Source organism: Dendrobium catenatum, unplaced genomic scaffold, assembly GCF_001605985.2.
Source record: "Dendrobium catenatum unplaced genomic scaffold, ASM160598v2 fragScaff_scaffold_1676, whole genome shotgun sequence".
NCBI classification, from domain to species: Eukaryota; Viridiplantae; Streptophyta; class Magnoliopsida; order Asparagales; family Orchidaceae; genus Dendrobium; species Dendrobium catenatum.
Window position 1 is genome coordinate 926,072 of NW_021320138.1, and position 13,058 is coordinate 939,129.

Below are 13,058 nucleotides of genomic sequence, written 5' to 3' on the forward strand. Positions count from 1 at the left end.
TCCCTCCCATATGTAATTACAAATTTTCCTAAACAAATCCCCTTTGATTTGATAAAAAAGTTGCCCTCAAACTTAAGGGAAAATTCTATAAGATGGTGGTGAGGCCTGCAATGCTTTATGGCGTCGAATGTTGGCCATTAAAAGAGAAGCATAATATGAAGTTAAGTGTGGCAGAAATGAGGATGCTCAGGTGGATGAGTGGTTTTACCCTTAGAGATATGATATGAAATGAGTATATACGTGAAAAGGTTGGAGTAGCTCCAATAGAAGATAAGATTAGAGAGAGTCACCTTAGATGGTTTGGTCACAGAAAACGGTGGCCTTCCAATGACCCGGTTAGGAAAATAGAGGTATTAGATTTGACTTATGTTAAGAAAGGTAGAGGCAGACCTAAAAAGACTTGGTTAGAAAATATTAAAAATGATCTTTCTCTATTAGATTTAAACAAGAATTTGACTTTTAATAGGACACAATGAAGAAAAATGATTCATGTAGTCAACCTCACGTAGTGGGATAAAGACTTATTGTTGTTGTTGTTGTTGTGTAAATCCCCTTTGATTGAAAACCTTCATAAATAATTCCCTCTTAATTAAGAAACTTCCTAATTCTCTCCCAATCAAATCAGATGGTCTATCAATACTCTCCTCCCAAAGTGCTACCTTGTCCTCAAGGTGGAACAAAAGAAATTGCTGTTGAAGCACTGGACTAATTGCACTAGACTAAAAAATGGACTGTCACTAGATCGAGTGGTTCCTGCCTCTAGCATCTCCTTGATCAATTTCTCTATCTCATCCTCCTGGAGTTGGGGAGAATGGTACAGACGAACACTGATATGTGAGGCTTCGTCCTTCCAAAAGATAACATGCTTGTGTTCCCGCGGAGGAAACAGCCCATGAACTTGCTGGAACACTTCTCCATATTCCTGTAAGAGCGAATGAACCATGTTTAGTGCTTCTATCTTCTCCTCATATTCTTTTTCTTCCAAACTCTTTAGTTCACCCAAAAATCCTTCTCCACCATTTCCCCTCCTTGGAAGTGATTCCAAATATGGCATCACTTCTTTTTCCACAAAAATTTTCACCTCCTGATTTACCCTCATTATCCCTATATTATGGTTTCTTCCATTTTCTTGTCTGGTCAATGATGCTCTCACCTTCGATGTTGTCAGTTTGGTTTTGTCCTCAAGAAGCTTTTTTATCATCTCCTCCATGATGGCAAAATTCTCATCGATCTTCTTATGAATGGCTGAAAATAGCTTTTTGAAACCTGAAGTCTTTTCTACAAAATCAGATTTTAATTGTCCAATCTCCCTTTTCAACACTTCTACATTCCTTCCCGCCATAGGTACTCAGCTCTAGGCTCTGATATCAATTTGATACGAAGTTGATTCACATTTCCTCAAAATCAATGAACAATAATAAGAAATCAGGAATAAAAACACAACAAAACTATTATTATTATAAGATATATCAAAGAAAATTGCAAGATACAGTAGGATCTTCAATTTGAGAGGAAGGTCTAGCTCTCCCAAATCTCTAGCCGCCGGCTAGAGCCCAAATACCCTAAGAACAATCTAATCTCAGCAAACTACAAACATAATTTGAAATAACCCAATAGTTAGCCTTAAATAGGCTCCCATAATTCCCTCCCAAATCAGTCTCTTTCCCTATATAAATCCCTCTCAGATTTGAATTCAAACTAGATATATTTCTATAATTAATTTCCTTTCAATTGTAATTAAAACTTTCCTAAACAATCCTCCTTAATTCCTCCTTTTCCCTAAATAATTCTCTCTTAGATTTTGAATTCAAATTAGATCTCTCGCCCTAAATAATTCCCTACCAAATCAAATTAAAAATTTTCCTAAACAATTCCCCTTTGATTTAGAACCTTCCTAAATAAATCCCTCTTAATTAGGAAACTTCCTAATTCCCTCCCAATCAAATCGGCCGGTCTATCACATTACTAAGATTTTCTTTGAAATATAATATACAAGGGATTCATTGTAAACCTTAGCATTCATAGCAGGATTTCACAAAAACCATAGTTGCACTGTTAGGGGTTTTAGAGAACATAAGATTGGGTTTAGTTGTCATTTTTTATAAAATTGATTAAGCAATTTTGATGAGGATATCAGGACATGGAAAGTTTATTAGAGGCGTCGCCGTCAATCTACGGTCATGATTACACCGCTCTACTTTTGATTTTCATATTTATTATTGATGTATTAGTTCTATTTATGAAGTTTTATTATGCTTTTCCATTTTTACCCTTACTTAAGGATTTAGGTATGTGTAAGCCCTAGGGGCATAGTAGTACTTTGTATTTTCTCATTATATGGGCTATTTAAAGCCTCCCTAGCTCTTCTTCTTTGAGGGTTAATGGATGATAATAAGTTCCTGCAACTCTTGTCTTGAGAGCTTGAGAGCGTGAGAGCTTTGGAGAGAACCCTTGGAGAGGGAACCGGATCATTCACCAACCTTAGAAGTGTCCGGGTTCATGGCTTTTATTTTCTTTCTTCCTTTTGGCTTCGTTTCTCTCTTCCCCTTCCTCCTAGCCGCCGGCCTATGGCCCCTAACCACTTAGCCGCCGGATTCCCTAGCCACACTCCACCTTCCGCCGGCCAACTCCTCCCCACCAACCCATCTCCCCTCCACACCCAAACCGGCCCTCCCTCTCCCACCACCAAGCCATTCAACCCACAAACCCTAAACCTACTCCTAGTTTAGCCGCCGGCCATACCCTCACCCTCACACCTCCAAAATTCAAATCCCTCCATTACTTCTTTTCTTTTCCATACAAATCATTTTGGGAAAGCCTTCAATCCAATCAACCAATCAATATTTGAAATTCAAATTGTTTCCTAAAATAAAAATCTATTTTAGGAAACTTATCCAATCAAATCCAAATCAAATTTGAATTGGATTGGAATTAATTCTTCCCTCCTTAATTGGAATTCCCAAATAGGCAAGCATTAAAACCCTCTCCCCAATCCCCTCCATTCCTCTTGATGCCGTCGGCCCCATGGCCACTTTCCCAATTAATTTCGTTCCAAAACTCTAAGCTCCAATCAAAGGAATTAATTCCCTAATTCCTCCCTCCCTCTCCTCCCTCTCTCCACCGGCGACCCACATCAAACCCTAGCCTCCAACGCAAGCTTCCTTCCTGTCCAGAAATTTCTGGATGCTAATAGTGGCTGCCCACCCTTCCAAACCCTAGAGAGCTGCTATCCAAGACCTCCTGTTTTCTGTCCAGTGATTCTAGCAGGAGTTCGCTGCTGTCAAGCCCCTTTGGGAGCGACCGTTGCTGCCTGGAACTGTCAGGAATCACAGTCCCAGGTTGGCTACTTGCTGTCCGAAGGTTCAAGCTTGGATTTGTTGTTGTCCGAGCCGTCCAAGAAGCTACCAACTTTTGTCCAAGCTTTCGAGAAGGTTGAATTTTAGCAAAGGTGAACTCTTGCCTTCTCTCATACTTTCCTCATTGATCCTTACTTGTGGTTTTGATTGATTCATGCAAAATCTTTCTACGCTCCGCTAAAGCTTAGTGTTTAGTAATAATTATGTGAGAGATCTTTCATAGCACTACTCTTATTGTTAGATTAGGAATTTCTTGTTGAAACCCATCTCGTATGCAACGTCAAGAGTAATTGATTGTTATGTGGTTTTTACTTTTCGCAAGTAACTTAGCCTAAGCTTGTGTTTACCGTTCTTTGTGTTTTATTTCAATGTTTAACTCACCATAAAGTTTTAATTAACTTGCTCTTAATCATCAAGCGTGCAAAATTCTTATATAAATCATAATTTCATATATGTTATGCATCAAATTTTCTTTTGTTTGCACAGTATTAAACTACTATTCTTTCTCAAAAAACTTGGCTATATTAAATTCAATATGAATAGCTGTGAAATTCATAATCAATGATTTGAATTGTAGATAATTATTTATTTGACATGCTTTGTATTGCTGCTAGAAGATTGTCTTACTCTTAGAAGCTAATAATTCTTCATATGAAAGATATATAGAATGCAAAGAGCTCTACTCATTTGTTGGGCTAGACTGCAAATGATTAGGTTCCATACAAGATATCAAGCATTTGTTATGTGCATTGATATATGACATTGTTTTGTCCTTTTGATGTTTTTATGCACTAGAAATTTCCATATGACCATTTATTCATCTTATTTTTCAGGCAAGAGAGCTATTTTGCTTATTTATTTGGAGTCAGAGAACCGGGTTTCTATGGGGCCATTGTAAGTGCTAGCTGTTGTACATTTTTGTCTATTTATTCTTTTCATCCAATTGCGTACATATGATATTTTTCTAAGCTATTTAACTAGTTCATTAAACTACCTTGAAACATTTTAGGGCCTACTTATTTGCAAGTATTTTGACCGCACTGGATTTAAAACGTATGGGTTTTACATTTATTATTATTATTATTATTATCTTTTTGGCTGTTTGGTTGAGTTTAAAAGAAATCCAAAGTATTAAGACAAATAATTTGAATGCATCACATTGTTCATTTTGAGTGTATTAGGAATTCACCCAAATCAGACAAATTTTGTGTGAATTGCAAATTCACGGCATCGCGACCTCCTCTCCCTAAATCACCCTGATGCAGGACTAGAATGACTAAGCAATATGAGAAAGAACCTTGCACAGTTTAATTTAGAGAGCTTCATTAACTAGAATACTAGCAGCGATTAAACGATGAATTAAAGACAAGAAAGGGATGAGGCAGCTTATGCCAAGTCACACGATTAAAGGTCAGGATCTTAAATAATCAATAATTCAAAACATAACATACATGACAGATTTCCAAGAAAGCCCTACGCTAACAATGAGATTATTCACTATAAAGGGTCCTTCACTCAGTTATAATTTACTAGGCTTAACAGAGAAGTTTAACACGATCGTAGTGAATCAATTAAACCACAAGTGGGGTAAGAGTCAGGGAGGAAAATATTAGGGGAAATATTCACCTTGCTTAGGATTTGAAAACAATCCTCCATGGACGAAAGAGAGTTTCTCCTCAATAGCTTCAGTGAGGGTGAAGATGATCCTCTTCACGTAATCTTCCACGGTTTGGTCAACCTCGAGGTTGAGGTCGAAGAAAGGGGAGTTGAGGATATCAACGTGCCTTGGTCGTCGTAGATGAAGCCAGAGTCATGCTCCGGGTCGGCCATTCATGAGGAGAATGACGCTTTGGTAAGGTAGGAGATGATTCCTTGTTGTCCTTGATGGATTGTTTTGTTAGGGAAGGGATTTGCCAAACAATTTCAAGGAGAAGAGGGAGGAAAGGAGGGATCGTCCAAGCTAGGATGGTTAGGGAAAATTAGGGTTCAGGTTTTGGAGGTGGATGGATGAGGATTGGTGTGAAATTATAATCCCTAAATTAATTTTGGTGTGAGGGAAATAGGGATTAAGAGTTTCTTAAAATTTGTTCCCTCCTTTAGAAATAGTTCAAGGAAATAGGAGAGAAAGGGGCGACAGGTAGAGAGGGGGAAAGGAGGGGTTAGGCTGGCGGCATTAAGAGGGAGAGAGGGATTAGGTAAGGGAATTTATGGCTTGCCTTAGCAAGGCTCTTTAATTGAGGAGAAGAAATTAATTCAAATCCAATTTGAAATTGATTTAAGAAACTTTTAAAATAGAGTTCTATTTTAGGAAAGAATTCAAATTTCAAATTGATTGAAAATTTGAAGTTAAGACTTTCCAAATTGGTTCGGAGGAAAAAGGAAAGTAGTAATGAGTAGTTTTGAATTTGGGCTGCAAGGACGGAAAGACTATGGCTGACGGCTAGGGGGTGGTGAGGTGAGAGGGCTGGAGGCTATGGAGGATTGGGGGGTTTGGGACCGGCGGTTTGGAGGAGGTGGTGTTAGGCCGCAAGGAGAGGGGAGGGGGCTATGGGTAAGTTCGACTGGGAGATGGAGAGGGGGAGGGAGGATGGTAGAGACGTCGTCTACTCTCGAACCTGGACTCTTCCTATGGTTGGTGGGTATTGCGATGCCCTCACCTAGGGACTTCAACCTCTCTAAAGCTCTCTAGCTCTCACAAAACTCAAGGATGCAGAATTTTCATAATAATCATTCATTAACTTCAAAAGAATAACAATGGGCTTATAAATAGCCTCATACAATGAAAGGAAAATAAAAGACGAACTTGCCCCTAGGGCATACATACAACTAGGCCCTCAAGTGAGGGTAGAAATGGAAAAAGTGCATAAATAAATAAAATACATAAAATGACTCATAAATAGATCGGCGCGATCTTGGTCGTAGATCGTCGGCCTCGCCTCTAGTAAACTTTCCAAGGCCTGACGTCCTCATCACACCCCCATCGCGAGCTTTCATTTGTGAGATTCCATCGATGCTTTCCCCAACAAGCTCTTGCTTTCGAGCTCATATTGTTGCTTTCCCCAGCAAGCTCCCACTTGCGAGATTCTGTCAATGTTGGCCTCAACAAGCTTCTTCTTGTGAAATTTCGTTGATATCGTACTCAAAGATCTCCCATCGCTACGTGCCTCAGCAAGTTATCGCTCACGACCCATAATCATGACTTCCTTATGCGAAGTCGCCAATTTGAGTATTGACCTTTGTCGAGTGTCTGCCGTCGTGGCAATGACGCCATTGTTGTGAAGCCTAACATGGAGTCCTGTGACCAAATTAGTTTTCTTTTTTTATAATTTTTTTTTTACCTTTGTTTTGTTATCTAAACCGAAAAAAGGGATCTCCTTAATTTTAAATACATTGCGTTCGATTCACACTGCATTATACCTAATTTCTAAGTACTTGCAAGAAAACAACTCCTCAATTAGTTTATTATTAGAATATGTAACTGTTTCTCATTCTTGCAATTTTGAGATTCTTTAGTGATGCATAATCATTGTAGCACTAGTCCTTATTCATATAGATCATCATGAACCCATACTTTTAGATATGTTTTAAATATATTCGTATTTTAATTATATAATTAAGACTCATTATATGATTTATTTGTTGGTCTTGAGTATTTAATTATGTATTGAGGTTCATATTTTGTCACGACTTGACCATAAACTTGGAATATCAAGGCCAGAAACAGATGGTAAAATAAAAATTAGATACTTATACTAAAATTAAAAAATATCTAAATAGTTGTTCATAAATTTCTTATAAAATCAATTTTAAAACAATGAAAGAGCCACAAATTCGTACAATCCATTATATTCTAAAAGAGGAACATATCACTATTATTTGTTTCCATATGAGTAAATACATTTCACTTGTTCCACATCGGCAATATACAAATTTTCTACTCTCACTCATTTGATTCTCAAGATTTTTTTTTGTAATAATATTCATTAAAAAACAAATCTGACTTATAGCACAACTCTGTGGATGAATCATAGTTCTAAGTTACAGTTATTTAAAGAACTGAGAAACAATGTGTACTAATTGTCATAATTGAATTTATATAATCAAAGAATATTTGTGCTTCATTCAAAGATTGGAATGTAAAAGGGAATTTGAACATTCTGATGTACATTACATGGATTAAGAAAGGAAACATGTCATATCTTATCTTGTTTACCTCATGTTGTTATAATACAACTGTTACAATAGCATTGTCTAATTGAACCATTTAAGATGCATTAATATCAATATATATATATATATATTTTAAATCTGCTGATAATCAATTATTTTACACTTGAGTAGAAGTACCCCTAACCTATATTATAAGGGGGATGAATTCCATCTTTCAACATACACATGAAATTATTCTATTATGCCAAATTCTTTGCATTCTTTTCATTGTACATTTACTTTAAAAATTAGCTTTTACATAATATTTGATGGGATCATTATTATAAGTTGGAAAATGATGAGTACTCAGCAAGATTCATAAAGTATGAGGGTTATGAGCATACAATAACAACAACATCATCATCAAGCCTTTATCCCACTATGTGAGGTCGGCAGGGTTATAAGCATGAAAAGAAAAATTATTTTAGACAATTTCCAATGCATTATTGTAGTATCAAGAAAATTACCTGATGCATGTAAGAGTACATAACATTCAATGTAAATTTAGAAGAATGGACATAATTACTATAAATTAGAAATATAATCATCCACGTTAACCACATAAGATTTACCATGCATCCTTAATATTTAAGGGCCTGTTTACTTGGTTAAGAAATGAATTTAGTATAAAAGGAATACAATGTAAATTGAATACTTTGGAGTTTTTTGGATGAGTGTAAAAGGATAGCATGACATTACTTTTTTTGTTTGGTTTGAAGTAAAATGAATACAATGTAAAGCGCAAAGAGTGATGTTGTAAAAGACTGATGTTGGCGGAAGTGGCGGTCGGAGGTGACAGTTGCGGTGAATTGTGGTTGCCGGCAATGGCGGGAGGTGACGAGCGGTGGTGGTGAACAACAGTGGTTTGCGGCGGGTGGCGACACTCGGCGGCGATGGTGGTCACCCACCACAACCATCACCGTTAGCCGCCACCAACATCACCCCCATTGCCTCCTGCCACCGACCTTCACCTTGGCCTCCACCACTGTCGACCACCGATGCCTCATCTTGCCGTCGGCCACCATCGCTTCCTTTGGCCGTCGGCCATCGTTGTCACCTCTGGTCGGCGGCCACCATCACCGCCTATGGTCGCCAGCCACCACCATCCACCACCTACCGTTGTCCGCCGGCCACCATTGCCGCCGTCGTCAGCACCTGGCTGCTATTGCCACCGCCACCACCTGTTGGTTAGTCACCATTTATAAACTTTACACTATGTTCATTTTACTTTAAACCAAACAAAAAAGGTCATTCACCTGAATATACTTTATACTCATCCAAACAACTCTAAAGTATTCATTTTACACTGTATTCTTTTTACAATACATTTCTTTTATATTTTATTTCTTTTTTAGCCAATCAAACAACCTTTATACCAAACTTTATCATAAGGGAATGACAGTTCAATCATGGATCCCAGAATAAGTAAAACTGTCAGTTGATAGAGACTTTTAGGTCAATATGGGGTCTAATATCTTGGGCTGTTTTATGCAAGCTTTTTTAGAATGGAGAAGCAGAGCTATTGGGTCTAATCTAGATGAGACAATAAACTTAATGGAACTAATTAGAAAAAGTGGATGGGAGTTGAAGTATCTCCAAATGATTTTTGCCTTAGAAATAAAATGGAGTTTATCAATAGAGGGAAGACCCAAGCCACCTTTATCTCTATTAGCAATATATTTGAAGGGAATACTGTAGAGCTTGCTGTTATTATCATTCCCATAAAGGAAGTTGTTTATAAAACTAGTAATTTTCTTTCTAAATTTATTGGGGAGAATGATAGATCTCAGGCAATAGTAAAAGCAGTTCCAAAGAGAGAAGTGAATGAGTTGAAATCTGCTAGCAAAAGATAGAAATTTTTGTTACCAACTGTCGATCTAGCCAACTCATCATTTTCTCCATAAGAGAAGAACAGTGGTACAAATTGTTGTTAATGCCAGTAATGGGAATCTTGAGGTAAGTCCAAGGAAGTGGAGAGTTAAAACCAAGACGGTAAGACAAAACTTTCACGTTAGGCCTGCCAGCTTTAGAGAATCACATAAGAGATTTGGAAGGGTTGGCAGAAGACTAGTAGACCTTTAAAAGTTGTCAATCATGCTTTGAAGTTGATATAAAGAAGTGTTCTTGACTTGCCCAAAAATCAATGGTCATCAACATAAATAGATGGGATAACTCAACATTATCTTAGTAATAGGGGAGAAAGACCCTTCAGAGCGCCTTTTGGTCCATCTGTCTAGAGAATGTATCCATAATGAAGGTGAAAAGAAAGAGAGATAAGGGACATTCCTGTCTTAAACCTAGGGAGGAGAAGAAATATCTATGCATTTCCCATTAATAATAATCGAGAAAGGGACACAGGAAGTACAAGATTTGATTTTATATACTGGAAGTTTAGCTCAGTCATTCTGTTGTAGAAAACATTTCTGTCTACATGATCAAAGGCCTATTTATGGTCAATCTTGACACAATTTTTTGGGCTAGAAGAGGAGTTAAAACCTCTTCAAATATCATTAGCCAAAAATAATATTATCAGCAATATGTTTCCCATCAATAAAAGCAACTCGTATAAAGTTTTATAACTGTTAATTTCTTGGGGTTTGGATGTGAATTCCTGGTTAAAGTTTTACAACTGTTAATTTCTTGGGGTTTTCAGGTTCCAGTTGGCCTTAATATAGAAGAGACGTATAAAGTTTTGTTTGAGTTATCCAGCTCAAATCCTTTTTTGGCAAATTTATATTGCACAACTGTGTTCTTTACTTGGAAAAGCAGGAATTTGTTAGTTCATGGGAAGAAAGAAGATGAGATTTATTTTATTGCAGCAAATTCTCTTTGTTTAGCTACTTCTTCCTTCAAGCTGAATGTTTATTCGGATCTCTGGGATACTAACCGGCTTCAAAAGCTGTCTACTTTTTGGTATCCTCCTCCTCCCGAATGGATCAAGCTTAATGTTGATGCTTCTCTTACATGTTCGAATAAAGGTGGTATTGCTGGCGTCATTAGAGATGATAAAGGGAGATTTTTATGTGCTTATGGATCTTCTTGCTTGCATTGGGATGTTTCACAATTGGAATTGGATTCTATTCTTTCTTTTAAGAACTTCTTGCAAGGATGGATGTTTGAAGCTAAAGGTTTAATCATAGAAGGTGATAACTACAATGTTATCAAATTTATTCAAAACTTGGTGAATAAAAGGGAGTTCATAGTGGATCTTGGCAAAGGTATTGACTTCTCTTTTTTAAAGGAGTTCAATCAAGTTTTATTTCATTGTATTGATAGGGGAGGTAATAAGTTAGCTGATTGTTGTGCTAACATTGCTTGTTCTAGAATTTTTTTTTGGGATAATTTGTCTTGTAATAATATCCCTCCTTTTTTGTGGCTTTGTTGAAGGAGGAAGGTGATTGAGTAGCTATCACTTAATTCTTGTATTTGGTTTTTTTGTTTTAATAAAATTGCTATATGCATCTTCTAAAAAAAAAACAATAAAAGCAACTCGGGCCAGATGGATCAGGTTATAGAATAATTTCTTAAGTTTGTTAGCAAAATTGTTAGCAAAAAGCTTGACAATCACTTTGTAAGTAACATTATGTAAGGAGACACGTTGAAAGTTAGCCATTATAGAGGTGTGTAAGGTCTTGGGGATTAAGGTATTAATATAATGTTTTACTCTAGAGGGCATAAAGGAGGTGAAAAAAGTATTTGATAGTTTAAGTAAAGTCAACACCAATAATATCCCAACAATCTTTGAGGAATTGGGTCGTAAAGTCATCAGGGCCAGGGTTTTATCATTGCCAATCTCAAAGAAAGCAACTTTAATCTCCTCATGTGAAACTCCTTATCGAGGTTGAGTCTTTCCTGAAGAGAGAATTTAGGGCCAAGAGGGATATGATCTTGATAAGAGTCAGCAGTTGAAATTTTATTGAAAAGATCATTGAAGTAATATTGGCCTTACCAGCAATATCTCTTTGAGAGTTATATATGACCACCCTCAACCCCATTGATTTCTCTAATAGTTCACCAAAAAGTTGACTAAATTTTCTATTATGGGATATTTAACCATTAGCTTTAAGAGAAAGCATAGCTAATCTATTATCCTTTATGAAATTACAGTAGATATTATTCGAGAAATTTTGTCATCCTTAATGGATTGAGATATTTTGTGATCGAGCACGACAGAGAGAATAATATATTATCTCGAATGACAAAAATATTATTTTGCTATGAACACAATAATATTTTTGGATGAGAAAAGTGGAGGGTTGCGTTAGGTAGTCGACAACCAGCGTAAAACTTGTCGAACAATAATAACATGAATCCTTTAAGAAATTGTGTTAATGCTAGGGCGTCCCCTGGAAGCGACGCGTTGTATGGCCTGAATACAGTGACAAGTGTGCAAGGGCCGCTGCACCGGCGTCCGGGTGCAGTGTTAAATAGGCAAGTGTTCCCACATCAAGGACGGATGTGGGCAAAGAAGCTAGTCCATGAAACTAAAATTAGGATAGGAACTTGGAATATAGGTTCCCTTACAGGAAAATTAATGGAATTAATAGATATTATGATTCATAGGAAGTTAAATATTTTGTGCATTCAGGAAACTAAATGGGTTGGAGAGAAGGCTAAGGAAATTGATAGTTTAGGATTTAAACTTTGGTATTCGGGTAGGAGTCGTACTAGAAATGGTGTAGGTGTTATTATAGATAATAGTTTAAAGGATAATGTTATAAAAATTAATAGGATTGGAGAAAGAATTATAACTTTAAAGATTGTTGTTGATTATAAGATTATTAATATTATAAGTGCTTATGCTCCTCAAGTAGGTTTGGATATGAGTTCTAAATTAAATTTTTGGAATAACTTAGAAGAATTAATACAAAATATACCTCTTGAAGAAAGTTTTTATTGGAGGAGATTTAAATGGACATGTTGGTAGAGAGGTAGATGATTTTAAAAGCATTCATGGAGGTCATGGATTTGGAACGACGAATGAAGGTGGAAAGACCATATTGGATTTTTGTTTAGCTTATGATTTTTCAATTGCTAATACCTTATTTAAGAAAAGGAATGAGCATCTCATCACTTATAAAAATGGATATAGTACAACCCAGATTGACTATTTTCTTATTAGAAAATTAAATCGTTTAGATTGCAAAGATTGTAAAGTTATTCCGAGTGAAAATTTATGTACCCAACATCGATTATTAGTTTTGGACTTTAAGATAAAGGGGCATAAAATAAAAAATAAAGTAAAACAATTTTCTAGGATTAAATGGGGGCATTTAAAGAATATTAACAAAAATATTTTTGGAGATAAGATTTTAGATCGTAAGATTTTGTCTGTGCATGAGGATGCTAATATTATGTGGGAAAAAGTGGCTAGTGATCTTAAGAATATTGCAAAAGATGTCCTTGGAGTATCAAAGGGAAAAGCTCCTAATAGTAAAAATAGTTAGTGGTGGAATCCAAATGTGTAAGAAAAGATTAAGAATAAGAAGATTT

The 13,058-nt window shown here is 36.5% G+C and overlaps 1 protein-coding gene across 1 annotated transcript in view; it reads left to right on the plus strand.

The window, feature by feature from the left end:
- Positions 1 to 13,058, plus strand: part of LOC110096835 (xaa-Pro dipeptidase) — a 123,816-nt gene that overhangs the window by 12,412 nt on the left and 98,346 nt on the right. The window contains exon 3 of the mRNA XM_020822960.2: positions 4,190 to 4,250. Within this exon, the coding sequence (XP_020678619.1) occupies positions 4,190 to 4,250 (61 nt within the window). The remainder of the gene's footprint in view (positions 1 to 4,189; positions 4,251 to 13,058) is intronic.